This window comes from Carlito syrichta, unplaced genomic scaffold (assembly GCF_000164805.1).
Source record: "Carlito syrichta isolate Samal-C Ts95f unplaced genomic scaffold, Tarsius_syrichta-2.0.1 Scaffold312037, whole genome shotgun sequence".
Lineage (NCBI taxonomy): Eukaryota > Metazoa > Chordata > Mammalia > Primates > Tarsiidae > Carlito > Carlito syrichta.
The window spans coordinates 661,403-682,603 of record NW_007256133.1 but is presented as its reverse complement, the minus strand read 5'-3'; the positions used below and the strand labels follow the sequence as shown (position 1 = coordinate 682,603).

At 40.6% G+C, this 21,201-nt stretch overlaps 1 protein-coding gene across 1 annotated transcript in view; it reads right to left on the bottom strand.

The window, feature by feature from the left end:
• LOC103271956 (microtubule-associated tumor suppressor candidate 2-like) overlaps nucleotides 1–21,201 on the bottom strand; it is a gene marked incomplete at its 3' end in the record, with an annotated part of 212,321 nt that overhangs the window by 166,169 nt on the left and 24,951 nt on the right. Inside the window, exon 3 of the mRNA XM_008069445.1 lies at nucleotides 1,724–1,921. Within this exon, the coding sequence (XP_008067636.1) occupies nucleotides 1,724–1,921 (198 nt within the window). The remainder of the gene's footprint in view (nucleotides 1–1,723; nucleotides 1,922–21,201) is intronic.

Below are 21,201 nucleotides of genomic sequence, written 5' to 3'. Positions count from 1 at the left end.
ATTAAAACTCAACTGAACCATACATTTTTGAAAAGAGAAAATAATTCTGAATAGAGTAAATGTGACTTTTAATTTTAACTAGGAGTTATTGTCCCCTGGATGCTCAGGCATCCCTCTCCAGTATCCTTTTGAAGCAGAGGTAAGAAAAAATGTCCTAAGAACACCTGGAATTATTCTGTCCACATCTATCAGCTTTCCTTCAGCAAAAGTCACCGTCATGGAGACATAGTTCAACTCACCTTGAGGCCAATTTTATTTTTTAAAGAAATAAAAATCCTAACTCCTTTTTTTGAAAAGATGCATACCATACAAAATTTTTTTTCTTCTTTCAAGCTTTCTCTAAAAGAGAAACATTTCACTGGGAATTTTATTACTAAAAATGATGACAAATAGTTGCTCCTGTGTTTCAAGATCTTCAAACTACTGATATGTATATATATATATATATATATATATATCTATCTAAAAACATGGATTACACATTTGCACATAGTTCTTCATTTTACTCATGTTTCAGATTTTGCAACATCTGTGTAATGATGTCATCCCCAATTATAGTGATATTCCTAAAATGAATCCTTTGTGAAAGCAAGCCTGAGCCACAGCCCCTCCAAGAAACCAAGAGGGCAAAGAACATGTCCTCAGGAACCACTTACAAACATCAAAATAAAGGGAACTGTAACATATTACTTTTAGGAGTAACTAGGTAGACCAAAATTTAGAGCTGTACAAATGTTTCCCGTATTATCTCTGTAAACTCAAGAAAGGACAGAAAATAAACAAGCTTGGAGAACAGAAATTGAAAACAAATAATACATTAGTCTCTCTCTCTCTTTCTCCTCATCCTCTCTCTTGCTCTCTGTCTTTCTCTGTCTCTCCCTCTCTCTTGCTCTCAGATGATTTCAACTTGATTCACCTTCTCTAATCCCTTCAAAACAGCCCTCTACACAGAAACCTCTACGACTTTCCTGGGCCTCTGGCAAGGTCTTGAAAACCAGTATCTGAGCTGTCATGGCTTCGGATCCAATAACATTGACTTTGAAGTCGAGGCTGAGATGGGGTCTGGTCATCAAAGGCTCAGCTGAATGGGCAGCCTCCAGATCTTCTTTAGGGACGGTGGCTCTCGTAACTTGCTCTGAAGGCTATTAATTCTTGTATTAAAATACAGTCCGCATCAGTCTTAGGAAAGAGGCCTGAAGCGGCATCACCTCAGCTAACGGGGACCTCTCTGGGCACAGACCTGAAGAATCTCAGGTGTGCTTTCCTACCTTTCACATCATTCAGTCAGTTTTTAGAAATCCAGTCAAGTACTCCACCAATAGGAAGGCATGGCAGGTAATCACAGGTGACTAAATGCCTCTTTCAGCTGATATGTAATAGCTAATATGTTTCATGACAGCACAATGCTCTAACACCATTCTTGGATTTATCACTGGCTTCTTAACTGTGAAGCAAAGGGCTCTTGAAATCAGTCCTTGGATAAGTCATTTTCTAGATTGTAAGAAGAGCTTTAAAATCTTTTATCTGCACATTAACTCCCCATAACCAGTAGAGCCAAATAAGTGTTTTTTCTTCAGTAGATGATTAAACAACAGCAGCGGTAGACGAAGGCAGTTGATTCCAAGTCTTGACTATTCACACAAAGAAAATGACACACAGTTGCACAGGCGAGCGGGTTTCTCTTCCCCGCAGGTGCCCCGCCACCCCATCCCACCCCACTCACGCATGGCTTGTCGGCTCTGCTCCGGCTGCGTGCTGTCCGTGGACTGGGTACTGGAGACCGAGGACACGCTGGAACTCCGCACAAAGCCAAACGCCGCCAGCTTGGCTGCTGGGAGACGAGAGTACCCAGGAGGACGGAGCCCAGATTTCGGAAGATTGGATTTTGCAGCATTTGAACTGGAGGCTTTCTTTAAATCTGCTAAAATGAATCCAAACAAACAAACAAAAAATCATTCTCAGTTCACAACAAGGTAGAGGGAATCGCATAAATTGTGAATTCGAACCTAGCTCCATTCCAGAGGGAAATCAATCTTGCAGGGTGCTATTATGCACATTTGCAAATGACTCTTGAAGGGACAGGGCACTTCCTGTGGCCAAAAGCTTCAGATAACTCAGAGAGAAGGGACAGTCCCCCACTAAAGAAGTCACAGTCTACTTAGGCAGATGCGTTGAGGACAGCCATATAGCCCCATGTTAAGGCTATAAGGAAAGGTAAAAAGTACTTAAGATGGTGAATGAAAAAGAATGCTTTCATTCCTCTAGATTTACTCTAGATTACTGTAGATTTGTGAAATTGAGTACACCTTAAATTGTAACAAACAACGAGCAAAGAGCCCTCGTGGCAAATATTCACTAATAATTTTAACCAGTAGATAATAAGTCTCATAAAAACATGGACAAAGTATCACCTAACTAATCTACGGGTTGCACAGATGAGGTGTATAGACTACGGAACTAGCCAGGTTGAACTCTGAGCTCTCCTAATGACCAGCTGTTTACCCTTGCCTTCACACTTTGAGCCAAAGTTTCCTTTCAGGTAAAGAATCAGATGGTAAAACTGGCCTTGCAAGTTTAGTACAAGTAGTACTGCTAGAACCGCAGAACTCAATATGTGCTCAAAATGATGCTAGATTTCTTTTCTCTTTTTTCCATTATTTTTATTATGTTAGTCCAAACTTCAAAACTAGTTCCCCAGATACGTGCAAAGTCAGCTTATTTTGAAATAATAAAGCATCAAGTTATAAATTCAGCATCCCAGCTCTGAGTCTGAGCCAGGCCTCAGCAACAGCAACTGTGATAATTATCATAACACCATGAGAACGCTCTTGGCACCAAGGAGAATCAGAATATTATCAACACAAATGATCTCTGAGATGAAATTTATAAGGTCCAAGCTTCCTGATCTAATTGTCCTCATCGAACCATTTAACACCTTAACCTACAGTCATGTTTTACCATGAGTACTTGTACACAGACCATTAAGTGGCATTCTTACACTAGAATCAACTCTTTATCACCTAGTAAAATATTAGACAGGAGCCGGGCTCGGTGGCTCAGCCTGTAATCCCGTGCCTTTGGGAGGCTGAGGTGAGTGGATTGCCTGAGCCTGCGGGTTCAAGACCCGCCTGGGCAGCGAGACCTCATCTCTACAATAAATCAAAAAATCAGCCGGGCATGGTAGCGCACCTGTAATTCCGGCTACTCGGAAGACTGAGGCGGAAGGATCGCCGGAGCCCAGCAGGGAGAGGCTGCGGTGGCCGGGAGCGGCCACTGCACTCCAGTCTGGGTGACAGAGTGAGACTCCAACTCAAAAAATATATATATATATTAGACAGATTCCACATTAAACATAATTTAAATAGTGACTATTTATTTTTTAAAAAATCAATGTCTATAAATCAATAAAGAAACTTCGTATTTCACTCATAAGTGGACCCTGAGCATTTACCATAATATTATAAGAAAAGGATTGGGGCTGGGCTCGGTGGCTCAGCCTGTAATCCCGTGCCTTTGGGAGGCTGAGGTGAGTGGATTGCCTGAGCCTGCGGGTTCAAGACCCGCCTGGGCAGCGAGACCTCATCTCTACAATAAATCAAAAAATCAGCCGGGCATGGTAGCGCACCTGTAATTCCGGCTACTCGGAAGACTGAGGCGGAAGGATCGCCGGAGCCCAGCAGGGAGAGGCTGCGGTGGCCGGGAGCGGCCACTGCACTCCAGTCTGGGTGACAGAGTGAGACTCCAACTCAAAAAATATATATATATATTAGACAGATTCCACATTAAACATAATTTAAATAGTGACTATTTATTTTTTAAAAAATCAATGTCTATAAATCAATAAAGAAACTTCGTATTTCACTCATAAGTGGACCCTGAGCATTTACCATAATATTATAAGAAAAGGATTGGGGCTGGGCTCGGTGGCTCAGCCTGTAATCCCGTGCCTTTGGGAGGCTGAGGTGAGTGGATTGCCTGAGCCTGCGGGTTCAAGACCCGCCTGGGCAGCGAGACCTCATCTCTACAATAAATCAAAAAATCAGCCGGGCATGGTAGCGCACCTGTAATTCCGGCTACTCGGAAGACTGAGGCGGAAGGATCGCCGGAGCCCAGCAGGGAGAGGCTGCGGTGGCCGGGAGCGGCCACTGCACTCCAGTCTGGGTGACAGAGTGAGACTCCAACTCAAAAAATATATATATATATTAGACAGATTCCACATTAAACATAATTTAAATAGTGACTATTTATTTTTTAAAAAATCAATGTCTATAAATCAATAAAGAAACTTCGTATTTCACTCATAAGTGGACCCTGAGCATTTACCATAATATTATAAGAAAAGGATTGGCACACAACATCCATAAGGATACCTAATCTCAAACCAGTCAAAGTGGAGACCAAAGGGAAGTCCAAACTTTACCTGTATGATGACCACTTATATACCTAACCCTGAATTGTAACCCATATCTTTAAAATAAAAAATTAAAATTAAAAAAACTCCATATTAGAAAGCATCTATGTGTAGACATATAGAGAGAACCAAAAAATGCCATGCTTCATCTATGGGGTTCCACAGAAAAGTGTATCTTCCTCCCCATCTGACTCCTCCCCATCCTAGTCCTGACCCCGGAGTCAGGAAGCTGCAACTGTGACAATTCTGCCTCCACAAGGACACAAAGATGGTCATGCCTTCATGTTTGGGGAAGCTGCTGTCACAGGAAGAAGAACTTTTCCGTAGGCCACCACAGACCCAGCATGTATTGGTTCTCTCTATGTTTCTTCACATCGGTGCTTTCTAATATGGATTAATCTGGTAGAAGAAAAGATCATTATATAACATGGATTTGTTATATAATTTGAATAGTATACACACCTTCATGGTTTGGAGGAGCAAGGCTTATTCTTTTTTATACCATCAGTGCCTAGCACAGTAATTTCCACAATTTATTATTTAATAAATGTTCAGTTGAAGCTTACATGAGACAAGCTTGTACTACCTTAATTTAACCACAGTATGAGTCAAATACCTCTACTGGTTTCTTTTCATGAGAACCAGTCTGGAGCGGAACTCAAAAGTCTGCTTTTTAAACAAGCACCTCAGTGATTCTGACTCAGGTTTTGAAAATGACTTTGAAAATGTCAACAGAAGATGCCAATTCACCCTGGGAAATAACTGTATTCAGCTGCTCTGATCGGATGTGTATTAATTTAATCTGAGTTTCTCATAAGAGGGACTGTTTAAATAAAATATGTAGTCCTTACTATTTTTCAAACAAGTTCAGTGTTATGAACTGAAAGTTTGTATCCCATCAAAATTCACAGGTTTATAACCTAACATCTTCCATGCAATGGTATTTTGAGGTGGGGCCTTTAGGAGGCAATTAGGTTATGAGGATGGAGCTATCACAAATGGGATTAGTGTCCATACATAAAGAAGCCAGAGAGTCATCTCCCTCTTTCCTTTTCTTCTCACTGTAGAGATACAAGAAAATGGCAGTCAGCAACCCTGATCTAAGACTTTCAGCCATTAGAACTGTGAGAAATAAATTTCTGTTAAGTGCTATCCAGTTATGGTACTTTACTATGCCAGTCTGAACATAATAGTCAACATATCAGAGGGACACATGTCTCCAAGTATTTAGTGTCCTTGGACTATTCAAGAATATAGACTTTGACAGAAAAAAAATGTATCAAGAACATAGTAAGGCCTCAATAAACAAATGATAGCTATTAATGTTATAGTAAAGATGAGACAGCTTCCAGAATGATAGCATGAGACACTTCATGGATAACCTCTCCAGCAAAATAACCATAACTGGTTAAAAAAAATTTTTTTTAAGTCTTTGGAAATTGTTCTAAGAGCATATGTCACATACAAAAAAACTTATATAAGAAAATCTACTAAATCTCAGTGAGAACAGTGAGAGTCAGTGACACTTGAGTCATAGCCTGCTCCCTTTCTACCCTCTACCAGTTTCCAATCACAACATGATAGAAGCTCTGCTCCAGATGAGTTTCCTCTCCCTGGAGTCAAGGAATATAGTATCTTCCTGAGATGGACAGGTCATCACCATTTTTCATCTTCACCTTGTCACCCCTTTCCCCCAGCTCCAAACTGCAGAGGTTAAATTACACATGAGAGTGGTCGAGGGACCCTTCCTTCACCTAGCCCCAACTTATAGAGCAGAAGCACTACCCTAGGCACAGTAGGCCAAACAATATTGGAGCCCTAATCACCATTGCCTTGGCTTACTTGTAGGTTAACGGTTCAACTTTAAGGGAGAAGGCTAGAGGCTATTGCCCCTACCTAGCACTTCAATTATAAATCAGGGGTGTCAATCCAAAAGAAGAAGGCCACTGTCCTCACCCCTGGCACCAGAGTTGTGATTTTACCCAAGTACAGAGGAAGTAATAACAGCTCTCCAGAGCCCTCTGCAAAGGAACTGACTTTATTTGGAACAAAGTGTGGGAGAAGTTCGAGCCTAAGGGCACTCTTGAAAGCAAGGGAGATTTTGATAGCAAGCAGTTAGAGGAGGCTAGCAGTAACTCCATGAATGCAAGACAATAAACTGTAGGTTAGCTAGTTCATCAGCAGGAGCCAAGGAAATAGCTAAGAGAACTATCCAGAGTTCAGAACTAATCTCAAGGAGTGGCTTCAAAAGCTACCCTAGAAAAGGAGCCTGAATTTAACTGGATCAGACTATGGTATATTTTATGTCCTAAGGCACAGTAGAAATTGCACAATCAGTCAGTAATTAATGGAGCCTAACAGCTGAGTGTAATACCAAAGGGAGAAAGACAGCTTTACAATGAAGGGAAACAATAAAGAAATACAGTCCAGATAAAACATTAACAGTGTGATTGTGCATATGCCTAAGGCAGTGCCCTCTGTGGAGTGACATCAGTGACTTCCCAATACAAGGGAGAAGGGTTTCACTAAAGTTGATCAGTAGCCAAATAAATAAGCAAACAGTGAGCCCCAGAGAGGAAGAGAGGTAATCAGAAGCCAGAGATGCTACAATAATTATCTAAAATGTCCAACTCACAACAAAAATAGTATGAGACATAAAAAAATCATATACAAAAAAAAAAAGCAGGTAACAGAAACTACCTGTGAGGGAACTCAGAGTAGGCCTTAGTAAACAAACACTTCAGAACAGCTATTATAAATATATTCAAAGAACTAAGGGAAACTGTGCTTAAAGAGGTAAAGGAGGTATGATGATAATATTTTATCAAAGAGAAAATTTTTTAAAAGAGATAGAAAAAAAGTCAATTTGAAAGTCTGGTGTTGAAAAGTGAAATGACTAAAATTTTAAAAAACTGAAAAGACTCTACAATAAATTTGAAATGGAAAAAAAGTATCAGTGAACTCGAAGACAAATCAATATAAATAATACAATCCAAGGCACACAAGAGTAAAAAAAATGAAGAAACATAAGCAGAGCCTTTGAAAACATTTTGGAAGGACAGAGGAAAAAAGAGAAGCAGAAAAAACGTTTGAATAAATAATTGAAATGTCCCAAATATTATGAAAAACATTAGAAACTCAAGAAAGTCCAAATAAGATAAATACAAAGAGACTCACACCCATACACATACACATCATAGTAAAAAAAAATGTAGAAAGACAAAGAGAAAATCTTGAAAGTGGGAGGAAAAATGATTCTCATGTACAAATGAACCAATAGATTAATAGCTGACATCCTATCAGAGACAATGGAGGCTGAAAGACAATGGAGCAACGCACACCAAGAGCTAGGGAGAGAGAACAAAAAAAACAAAACCGTTAACCCAGAATCCTATTTCCAGCAATACTATCTCTCACAAAATCAAGCCAAAATGAAGACATTCCCACATAAACAAAAATGTACAGATCTGTTGTTTATAGTCCCTCCTTATGAGAAATACTAAAGGAAGTCCTTCAGGCTGAAAGCAAGTAATATCAGATGATAACACAAATCCACACCAACAAAGCAAAAGGCATAGATAAAAATAATTATGTACTTATAAAAGACAGGATAAATACATATTTCCTTTCTTTCTTTTATTCTCATTACCCATTTAAAATGCAACTGTATAAAACAACAGCTATATAATTGCATTGTTTTGCCTATGATGCATACAAATATAACACATTGAACAATAACAACACAAAGGAGGTGGGTAGGAGGAAAGTTGCATGAGGGTATGAAAATAACACTATATAGTAACTTGAATCCACAGGAAGAAATGAAAATTTAAAAATGGTTAAAAAAGAAGGTTAATATAACAATTAACAAAGGTTAATATAACAAATTATAAAAAAATAAGTTTGTTCTCCTTTCATCTCTGCTTCCTTAAAGGTCATAAAATTATATTAAGTAATAACTAAAAACATATATGATTAGGTTTGCAACATACATAGATGTTATATATATTATATATGTTATATATGTAATATATTACATATATTATATATGTAACATCTATATATGTTGCAAACCTAAATATGTAACATCTATGTATGTTGTAAACCTAATCACATATTTTTTTAGTAGGCCAGTCACAGTGGCTCACATCTGTTGGCCCAGCACTTTGGGAGACTGAGGCAAGAGGATTGCTTGAGCCCAGGAGTCTGAGACCAGCCTGGGAAACAAAGCAAGATCTTTTCTCTACAAAAAATTTTTTTAAATTAGCCCAGTGTGGTGGAATATACATGTAGTCCCAGCTACTTGGAAGGCTGAACTGGGAGGATCACCTGAGCCCAGGAGGTGGAGGTTGTGCCATGATCATGCCACTACAGTCCAGCCCAGGTGACAGAGTAAAACCCTGACTCAAAAAAATAAAACAGCCATATATGGAGTACTGAGGTCTGTACTCCTACAACCCAAAGACTCTGCAGGACCCCTGGTTGCTGCTTCTGCCTATGACTCTGTCACCACAAAAATCCTGATCCTCAGAAGTATACAGACATACCCATGACACCCCTGTGGCACAGCAAAGAAGTTAATCCAGCCCCTACTGAAGTCCAGGTCCTTAAACTCCATAAAGTAACCATGGCATGGGAGAGGCCTCCTGCCCTGACAAGGCTAATTGGAAGCTCCTGCAGGAAGGACTTTATAAATCTGAGCAAAATATAGAGAATCCTCAGGAAAACAAAGAACAACAAGAGGTGGGTGGAGGGAAGGAGAAAGAAACCTGAATGTGGAAAAGGAAAAAAAAAAAAAAAAACTTGTAAGAGAGGTCTGCAGCTGGACCCAACTGGAAATCCAAAATCTACTAAAAGACTTGATACAACAGGAGACATGAGGGCACTGATTGACTGTGACTTCTACAATACAGATTCTGAATCAGCTTTCACATCTGCTTAAGCACCACTTGGCAAACCTTCATGGCCTTCACGCTGGAGCTCTAATTTCAGTTATTCTGGGGGATCTCATTACATTTAGACAAGGTACCTCCTTTGATTAGAATCTATAATACAAACTTAATCTATAAATCTTTCATTCACAGGTTAAAATTCTGTCATCTTGGGTAGTTATTGACGAGCAAATGGAGGGCAACTAACTATGTTTCATCTTCACCACAGAAATTATCAGCTTGCTCCAATTCTCCAGGAGCATAGAAGCAGTGTCCTAAAATATCCCATAGTAGGCATGGGCACATTGAGCTAAAGAGTAACACATTTAAATAGAATTCAGTTCTTGATACATACAAATTGGCTTAGCAAAACGGGACCCCATGGACCATACCATATCACCAGCTAAACTAGTCAGTGTAGTGCAACGTAAATGTAGGCAGGACTCGCGAAGATTAAAACCCATGATATGACACCACTGCTTCTTCATTTGACAAACCCATGTGGCCTGTTCTTAAACTTGGAATGAATGACACTTCATGGTGGATTATCCAGCATTAATACTATTGTGCTACCCAGTAAGGCTCCCAGATACAATATTATTGAAACTACTGACTATATCTAATTGGCAACTGGAAAGTATTTTGTTATTATAGAATTGGCTGATATGTTTTGCTCAGCTCATACTTCAATGGCCTCTCAGCTGAGGGTAGTGGCTCACACTAATCCCAGCACTCTGGGAGGTCAAGGCATGAGGACCGCTTAAACCCAGGGGTTTGAGACCATTCTGGGCAACAAGTAAGACCTCTACTCACAATAGCAAGAACATGGAACCAACTGTGCTGTCCATGAAAAGAGGACTGGATAAAAAAAAAATGTGGTACATATACACAATGGAATATTATGCAGCCATAAAGAAGAACAAAATCATGAACTTCGCAGCAACCTGTATGGAATTAAACTCTATAATACTGAGTGATCTTTCACAGAAACAAAGAACTGAGTATCACATGTTCTCATTCGTAAGTGGACCTTGAGCAACTATAAGAAAAGGATTGACAGTAGCAGGAAACTGTGGGGGGAAGGGGGGTGGGGAGGTGGGACTGACAGTAGTCGAAATCTGCCTGGGGAAGGAGGGGGGCACACCTCATCGACAAGGGTACCTGCACAGTGAATATTTGTATACCTAACCCTGAATTGTAACCCACAATTTAAAAATAAGTGAAAAAAAAAATTAGCTGGGAGCATGGTATGCACCTATTGTCCCAGATATTCAGGAGGCCGGGGCAAAAGGTGCACTTCAGCCCAGGGACTTAAGGCTGTGGTGAACCATGATTGTGCCACTGCATTCCAGCCTGGGTGACAGAGTGAGACCTGTCTCAAAAAGAAGAAAAAAATGCGGAGATAACAAGTGTTGCAGGGGAGTAGAGAAATTGGAAGCCTCGTGCACTGATGGCAGGAATGTACAATGGTGTGGCCACTTTGAAAAACAGATTAAGTCTACGGCTAATCCAGGAATCTCACCCCTAGGGACATACCCAGGAGAAATAAAAACAAATATTACACAAAAGCTTACACACAAATGTTTACAGTAGCATTATTAATGATAGGCAAAAATGGAGAAACAACCCAAACGTTCTTCAAATAGCTAATCTATAAATAAACTGTGATGTATCCATAAACTGGAATTTTTTTTTTTTTTTGAGTTGGAGTCTCACTCCTTCACCCAGGCTGGAGTGCAGTGACATGCATGCTCATAGTCACCACAGCGTCAACCTGCTGGGCTCCAGCGATCCTTCTGCCTCAGCCTTCCATGTAACTGGAGCTACCACGTCTGGCTATTTTTTATTTTATTGTAGAGACAAGGTGTCTCCAAGTTGCCCAGGCTGGCCTCAAACCCGCGGGCTCAGGCAATCCACTTGCCTTGGCCTCCCAAAGTACAGGGATTACAGGCTGAGCCATGGAGCCCAGCCTACAATGGAATATTATTCAGCAATGAAAAGGAGCTGTTATGGACTGAATTGTGCCACCTCAAAATTCCTATGTTGCAACTCTAACTCCATTGTGACTGTATTTGGAAATAAAGTCTTTGAAAAATGGGGTAATGAAGTTTATATGAGGTCATAAGTGTGGACCTCTAATTCAATATGACTGGTGTCCTTATAAGAAGGAGAAGAGACAGCACATCTCTCCTCCCCTCCCCTCCCCTCCCCTCTCCTCCCCTCCTCCTTCCCTCTCTCTCTCCTTCTCCCTCTCCCTCTGTCTGTCTCTATCTCTCCCTCTTTCTGTGCATACATATAGAAAAGGCCATATGAGGACACAGGGAGAGGATAGTCATCTATAAACCCAGGAGAGAGGCCTCCCCAGAAACCAATCATGCTGGCCCCTTGGTCTTGGACTTCAAAAAAATTTCAAAGACACTTAGCCTGTGGTATTCTATTACGGCAGGCTGAGTAGACTTATACAGGAAGAAAATATTAATATATGCTATAAATTGGATGAGCCTTGAAAACACAAAGGCAAATGAAAGAAGCCAGAAGCAGAAGATCACATATTTTGTATAATTCCATTATATAAGATGTCTAGAATAGGAAAATCTATAGAGACATGAAGTAGATTTGTGGTTTCCAGGGATAGAGGCTTGAGGGATATCTGGAGTGAACACAAATTGATGTTTCTTTTCAGCGTGATGAAATGTTCTAAAATTACTGTAGTGATGGTTGCACAACTCTGTGAATAGACTTAAAACCACTGAATCAATGCTTTAAGTGGGTAAAATATATGTATGTGAATTATATCTCAATAAAAATGTTACTTGAGAGAGAGAAAGGCAGAGACAGAGACGGAGAGAGCACTAAATCTAGCTAGCTAGTGAACTTAGCTCCAGGAAAGGAAGATAAACAGGCAAGGTAGGAAGATACAGAAGATGAATGACCAGCTCAGCCTTTCTCTACCCAAAAGGTTGGCAATTAAAATAGAGGCATCTGTAGAGTCACCAAGTATCACAGTCACTTGGGACCAGCACAAAGGGTCAGAAAATGAAAACGACCCCAAAGGGGCTAAAAATGAAGAAGTAGGAGAAGGAAGAGGAGGAGAACAGAACAGTGTGTCCTCTGGCTTCACTCATTTCAGATGAGTTCAAGAAACTCTCAATGAATCTACAGCATGAGAACTCTTGCAAAGCAAACGTGAGTGGGCATAGTCTCTGCTAACACTATCATCAGTCACATGTGTGCAGAAAATGAAACTCACATGTGCTCAGTGGTGTCACAGAGGCATGAACCCAGAGCTACGGGAGCACACGGTGAGTGGCGGTGGTTGCCCCCTGGACTGAGCAAGGAATGGGTTCTTGAAAGAGGTGAACTTGAGCTGAGTCATAAAGGGTAAGCAGGAGCTGGTCACTTTAGAACTAGAGAAGAGTTCACGGTGGGAGAGGAAACAAGAAGTCAAAGGTCAGCTGGATGAACCATGGTCAACATATCAGGTTTTCCTGACAGCAATGGGAAGCCAATCAAGAATTTTAAAGCCAAGGAATTAGGTTCAACTTCTCTGTGGAAGATGGGTCAGAAAGGGCCAAGGCAGGGAATCAGTTGGGAGGAAGCAAGGAGAAGGAAATCCTGAGGTTTGAGAGCAGGATGGGTGGACTGGATGGACACAAGCTGTAGCTTCTATAGAGTCAGCAGGTCTTGCTGACTGATTCGCTGAGGCAGGGGGTAGGGGTGGGGTTGAGGAAGGGGCAATCATCTTAGTTACAGAAACAAGAAAAGGTCTCTGTACCTGAAAGATCTCCAAGGGACACATAGGAGTTAAATCGTGCCCCACTGAGATCAGGCATACCCGAAAATACAACCATCTGTGGGAACTTCGGGAAACTTTGGTGTGGAAAGTTCTATGGAAGGCGGTCCTATGTGTGGGAACACAGCTTTTAGGGTTACTCCCTATGACCAGCATTATGACCCCTGAACATTGCATAATAACACACGTGCCTGAACAGGCAGGCAAAGCTGTAAACAGATGAAGAGGGTTTACACCCCATGTTTTTGATTTTAAAAACTCTGTCTTGCAAAGGTAAAGGGTAAAGACACACACACACACACACACACACACACACACACACACACACACACACACACAAAACCCTTTGCTAACCTCATTACATATGTGTTTATAACCTCATAAAAAACTTATCAGAGAGCGGTGACTCACTGACATTATTTAATATCAGTGAGTGATACTAGTGAAAGTTGTTTGTTTTACTTTGTTAATGTTTTTGGAGTTGTGAACAGATTGGTCTAAGGTAAAAACAGAACACTGTGCTAAATGAGCAGTAATCTATAAAACCCAAGAAACGTATTCATGTGGTGTGTTTTTAATCAAAATGCAAATCTTGAAGTTGACTTCCTTTTAACAGCCTAAAAAAAATCGAGGTTAAGCATTTGGGGGTTATTAGAATGATTAGAATCAGAATGCCTGCATTTGCATTTCTGTTTGATCTAGCTGTATCATCGAAAGTGATGACATTTAACCCAGAGATTCACAAATATCTGGTGACACACTTTCCACTGGATTAGAATAGAATGACCACCAGGGATAGTTAACCCAGTGTCAGAAAAGGGAACTGAAACATGGAGGATCAGGGAATGAGCATGGAAAAGTGCTACCAAGATAAAGAAATCAGCAGAAGTTAAGGTACAAGTCGTATAATACTGCAAAGGTCATGCTTTGTTGCTGGACAGATCTGCTTATAAATAGAAGCTGTTTCAAAAGATTTGTAAAATGCAAGGTGACCTTGGACTAGCACATCTTTCAGAATTAGAAAAGATGCTCACCTGTTTTTGTCAGATTCTAAATCTATTAATGCTACTAAACTGTTATGTCATGAACATGAATCAATAAAGCTACTGGATCCAATTAATATTATTGACTTTCAAGGAAAACATCAGAGGCTCAAAAACTAATCAAAAGGGACTCTATTTTTATGAATTCAGTTGAATCATCTGTCCTCTGATCAATGGCTTTCACATTTCAAAACGGAGGAAAAATTAAAGCAAAGCAGGTACTTTATTTGCTAAGAAAACAACTCTGAAAATTACAATGTGTGACATAAGAAGTCTTTTACATGGATTGCATTTTCAGAGCATTTTCATCATGCTTTTCCACTAAGGATGAAATGGATTTATTTTTACAATACTGCACAGCACCCTAAGAGATGCTGGCCATCAGTGTTGACTAGATTTAAACAAAATAGGAGACTGACAGCTGAAGGTAATAGACCAAACACCAGTATTTTTATCCTCTCTGATCAAAGAGGATTGAAAATGGGAGTCATTAAATTTTAAGAGGTGAAATTAAAAATAACAGCTAACATTTATTGAGAGCTCTCTATGAAGTACTTTACATATTTGTACCTAGATCAGTAGAGAGAAAAGAGACAGGTACTTACTGAGCCAGATATTTCTAAGCCAAGAGTTTCTGTTTCTGGACCACAGAGCATGGATAGAGGCTCTGGGCCGATGAACAGAGGAGATGTACAGACTGCAGTGGATGAGACAGCAATGCTGCAGTGAAGGTGGCAGCCTGCTGACTTTCCAGCCTGGATGGTCAGGGCCTCCTAGATGCACATCCAACGGAAGGTGGAACAGGAACTGAGAAACGAGGGAGGAATGTGTACCTCCACCTACCATCTCCTTTTCCAAGCATGGGGTGATCTCCTAGTCCTAGGTATGTATCTCTTATCCTTTACCTCCTGCCATACCCCAGTATTGGAGAAAATAGACTTCTAAAGAATTTGAACAGATTAACTCCAAGTTCATCCAACTCAACAGGAAGAATAAAAGATCACAAAAAATTTGAGAATATCTTCCAGCGTAAAACAAACAAGAAGCAAACAGAAAAACTGCCCTGGAGAATATAAAGAGAATTCAAGCAATAAAAGATACCTTTAAAACAATCGAATTAGTATCCTCAGAGAAATTTGGGAAGATACTGCAACAATAAAATAAGATACAATATGCTATAAAAATAAACAATCAGAAACCAGGAGAACATTCCTAGCAATTAAAAATACCAAGACTAAAATTCAATGGAAGGGTTAGAAAACAAAGTCATATAAGATTGTCTAAAATGTAGAAGAAAGGTAGGAGGTAAGAGAAATCATGCATGAAAAAGGTAATGACATAGGTAATTGCTTTAGGAGGTCTGAAACCAAATAATAGAAATTCCAAAAAGAAAGACAGAGAAAACAGAGACGTAGAAATTAACAAGAATGAACACAAGATAAAGGGAGCTGAAAGGAGACACAAGTCTTCAAACAGTTTAGCAAGTGCTTAGGACAGACCTCTCTTTCTCTCACACACATGCTCACAAGCATGATGATGCACACACATACACACAACTAGGAAGTTTTAAAACACCAGGGATGAGAGATTCTAAAACTTTCAGAGAGAAATAAAAATCAGGTCACCTACAAAAAAATAGTTCTGAGATTGGTGTCATCATTTCCACTGAACAACACTGGAAGTCTTTATATTTTGAAAGAAAACTATTTTCAACCTAGAAAATTATTTTTAATCTCGTGAATGCAGACGAAGGACAATTTCAGAAATGCAAAAAACTCTGCAAGTTTGTTTTCTTTGAACTCTTTCTTAGGAAATTACCAAGGATGTACTCCAGCAAAACAAACAAGTAAATCAAAGAGGTGAGATACACGGATCTATCCCAGGAGAAAGGTAAAGAGAAGTTTCGAAAGGACAGCATTTGGTTGAGAAGGCAAACAGAAATTGCAACATTAAAGTCACAGAGGTAGGCACTAGGACAAACAGGAAAAAGCATCCTGAGAATAGAAAGTTCAGGACACAGCATCCAGGAAATATTTATTGCATAACTTAACCTCACTCCAGTGTGAGATGTTACCTTTTCAAATCACTCAGCACTCTCCAACTTGTGAACCTGTCTGTGCTTTGAAGTCACGATTTTTATATGGTTTTGAGATAATGAAGGAGAAGAGTGCAGAAAGGTAAGAATTTCTGTTATAAAATCTGCAAAAAAAAAAAGGCTTTATGCTAGGTGCTCAATAATAAGCAAGACAGACATCTTGAGATTCCAAGTCAACCAAAGGCCAAAGATAGCAGGACAAAACAAAAATCCAGATTATTCATCCACATGTTTACTATCATTTTAAAAAGCAAACACATTTACAGACAAATCTGCTAGTTGCAAGGGCCATATCCTTCAGCTAAATCCCTTGTAGTAGTCATGGAGTTTTGCCAGTAGAGTTGAGCTAGAGCTGACATTACTCTTCTTTGCTTTTTCTTCCTTAACTCTTCTTTCTTCCAGGCTATTCCATTATGAACAGGGTCAGGGAGTGTGATGGTTAATCTTATGTGTCAACTTGACTGGAACGCAGGATACTGAGATATGAGATTAAACATTATTTCTGGATGAGTCTGTGAGGGTATTTCCAGAAGAGATTAGCATTTGAGTTGGTACACTAGCTAAGCAGATGGTCTTCCCAGTGTGAATTCAATACCCAGGGTGCCATTCAATACTTTGAGGGCCTGAATTAAAGACAAAGGCTAAGAGAGGTGGAACTCACTCTCTGCCTGACTGCTTGAGCTGAGACATGACTCTTTCCCTGCCCATGGCACTCCTGGTTCTCAGGCCTCAGACTCAGACTGGAACCTAGGCATTGGCTCTCTGACTCGCAGGCCTTCAAACTACACCACTCACTTTCTTGAGTCTCCAGCTTGCAGACAGCAGATGGTAGGACTTCTCATCCTCCATAATCACATGCACTGATGCTTTAAAACACAGCTCTTATCTCCTGTTGGCTCTGTTTCTCTGGAAAACCCTGCCTAATACAGGAGATTAATCAAATCCGCCTCCTAAAACCTATCCAGTTCTCCCCACCCCACCTCCACCACCACCTCGGTTGGGCAGTCCTTTCTGATACACTACAATAGTCTCCTAGAGGGTCTCTTTGTCTCATCCCTCTTACCACACCCCACTCCATTCCTGTCCTTCAAACTTGAGTCCAACTGATATTTCTAAAAAGAAATATGACCCTGTCAATCCCCTGCTTAAACTCTCTCAAGGCACCATCTTGCTCTTGGGATAAAAAGTGAACTCCTCAATGTGGAGAAAAAGGAATGCTTCTACACTGCTTGTGGGAATGCAGACTAGTACAACCTCTTTGGAAGATAGTGTGACAATTTCTGAAAGAACTAGAAATTGATCTTCCATATGACCCAGCAATTCCCCTAATGGGTATATACCCAGAGGAACTCAAATTATTCTAAGAAAAAGATACCTGCACACGTATGTTTGTTGCAGCTCTTTTCACAATAGCAAAAACATGGAACCAACCATGTTGCCCATCGAAGCTGGACTGGATTAAAAAAATGTGGTACATATACACAATGGAATATTATGCAGCCATAAAGAAGGACAAATATATGGACTTTTCAGCAAATTGAATGGATTTGGAGTCGATCATACACAGTGATTTATCACAGAAACAAAGAACTGAGTTCCATCATATGTTCTCACTCATAAGGTGACCTTGAACAATTATAATGCTATGAGAAAGTGATTGGCAGTAGTGGAAAACTGTCAGGGGATGGGGATGGGACTGGCAGTTGAGGGAAACTACTAGGGGAGGGAGGGACATACCTCATCAACAAGGGTACCTGCATGATCAATGTTTGTATACCTAACCCTGAATTGTACCCCACATCTTTATAATAAATTAATTAAAAATAATAAAAAAGTGAACTCCTCAGCACAGTTCAAGGTGCCGTTGCAATCTTCCCAGTCTTTTTATTCATCCTTCTCCCAACACTCTATACTCTAGCCACATCCATCTTCACAGGTACCATTTTCTCTGTCTGGAACACCCTCTCTTCCCTTTCTTCCATTTCCTCATCCCTCACTCCATACCTCAAACCATGTACCTGTCAAACCACACTACACCTGAGCAACTTCCTGGGCTCCAATTCGGGAATGGATTCACCTCTTATGTTCTGCTGATCTCAGAGAGTTTGCCATCACAGCAGTCAATCACACAGTATTGTAATTGACTGTGATCTCCCTTCTGCCTGGTTTGTGATTGTATCTCCAGTGCCTGAGATGACTTGACACATAGTAGGTGCTCAATAAATATGTATTAAGCATACAGTGTTTCTCCAAATGAATCAGGAATAAATCAGAATACTTATTATGCCTGTGTTCCACTCCAGAGCCACTGAAGCTGACTCTCTGGGTCTAGGTTAAGGAAGCTTGCACTTTTAATCTGTTTCTCCAATGCATTATTAGGCATGCTCAGTTGCAATGAAAGTAAGCCAAAGACAGGACAGCTTTGTTTGATGAACGCACACTGAAGATATAGCCACCACCAACGTTCATTTCAACAGTCTGCAGAAACAAGTAACATAGTGATATTTACCAAGACAAACACCAGAACAAATCAAATGATTCTTTTGTAACCTCTAAGACAAGTCCCAAGGTCCCTGGTATCATTAGGACACCTAACGAACTCTAATTAAGCCATGTTCCCTTTTATCATCTCAGTAATTCACCTGTTCATCTCATGGGGATATTTTCCCATCTGATTTTATCTTCCATGGCAGATGCTATAGTTCTCATGATGTCAAGTAAGACAGTGGTCAACAGAGTGAAGTGGCTCTTTGGTGGTGCCAATCATGTGTGTTCATTCTTCTCCCAGGCATCAGCACTTTGCTCACTCTGGTTTTCATCTCTCCTTCCCCTCTTGGGCCTAGAGGAATCAATGTCTCACTTACATCCTAGGATTCCCCCTCCAAAGGGCCCGTCTAATGGTTACCACCACCACACCCATCACCCACGTCTCTCCGCTGTCTCTCTCATATTTCAAATTCATTTCAGTCTCCCCCACCACATTCTAAACACAAAACGAAGCCCAGCCCTGCTCCCTCCAGCCCCACCCAGGGCTCTCCTCGCCACACGCACATTTTTAGAAACCGTCGTCTATTCTCAGTGCTTCCACTTCCTCACTCCTCATTCACTTCGCCACCTACTAATTAATATGTGACTTCCACCCCTGCATTTACTAAAATTGCTCATTCAAAACTAGGTCACCAACTGCTTCCTCATTTCCAGTCCCAGCAGCCTCTTTGCATTTGTACTTGTCCTCTCTTCTGTGAGACAGTCTTGACCACATTCTACTTTGGAAACCCCCTCTTCCTTAGATTCACACTCTAGGCTTTCCTGTGTCTCTCCATCTCCACCCTACACTGTGCTATCTCTTGCGGGCTTCTCTCCTCAGGTAACCTCTCAATGTGGAGGCCAAGTTTCCTTCTTGGTCTTCTCCTTACTCTGTTCTCCCTCTCTCTCCCTGAATCTGCACGTCCATTTTCATGGCTTCAACCCACATCTCTGGTTTGATGGCCCTACCTTTGTATTTTTGACTCAGACTTTCTACCTTTTGGAAATTTCTGTCTAAATGCCCCAAACTCTGCATGTATCAAACAATGTACTGTCCACCACAGTCATGCATGGTGTCTCATGCCTGTAATCCCAGCACTTTGGGAGGTAGAGGCAAGAGGATTGCCTGACCCTAGGGGTTCAAAATCAGACTGGGCAACATGGAAAGACCTCGTCTCTACAATAAATAAAAAAATTCGCCAAGTGTGATGGCGCCTGCCTGTAGTTAGAGCTACTTGGAAGGCTGAAGCAGAAGGATTACCTGAACCCAGCAAATGGAGGCTGTGGGTGGCCATGAGCCTCTGCACTCCAGCCTGGGTGACAGAGAGAAACTCTAACTCAAAAAAAAAAAAAATTGTCCACCACTACCCTCAACTCTACAAAACATTCCCAGTATACCCTACTGAATAACTTCTCCTTATAAGGAATCCTAGTCACCCCAATTGACAGCCTCTCTGACAGGCATATCTTCCACCTTGACCATTTCTTGGCCTGGCAAACTTTAATTCACCCTTCATCACTCAACACCACACAGCTCATTTAGAAAATCTTTCCAGAGCCCCTCTCTGCCCAAGCTGAGTTGGATGCCCTTCCTCGTATGTTTTTAGGCGCATGTCTCTAATTATTGATTTATCTCTTTATAGTCCCATTTAGGTATGCACCATGTATTTAATCTGTGCATCCTGAATACACAGACCAGCACCTGGTTTATAACAAGTCCTCGGAAAAATCTCTGAATGAATACTAATAAAGGAAAGACTCTGATGATATCAAAGTTCAGTGACTTTCTCAAAGGGTGGTCATTTGGCAATCTATGGCCCATGGACATGACACCTGCTTTTGTAAAGTTTTATTGAAACACAGCCATGCTTATCATGTATATATTTCTGTGACTGCTTTTACACTACAATAGCAGAATGGAGTAGCTACAATAGATACCACGAAGCTTAAAATATTTATTATCTGGTCATTAATTTGCCCACTCCCGCTCCAAAACATCTCAGGACCTTATAACTGCTTGGTAATGATGAGAAAAAACAAACAAAAAACAGTAAAAACTTTTACCATGCTGTTATTATTAACATATTTATTCAACAGAGATTGATACTCTAAATCCCTCTATACTCATAGACTATACATTGCAGTGGGTGAGACAGAATAAATGTATAAAAGCAATAAATACAGATCATGATAAAGATGGTGAAAGAAACAAACAGGCTGATGTGTTAGCATCTAACAGAGCAGGAAGTCTTCGTGAAGAGGGGAGCCTCTCTTCCTGGGGCAGAAACATTTATGTTGAAGCCTAAAGGTGAGATAAAGCCAGCCGTGGAGAGTGTTGGAAGAAGCATGTTCTAGAAGACATGGCAAATACAAAGGCCCTTAGGTCAGAAAGAGCTTGGCAT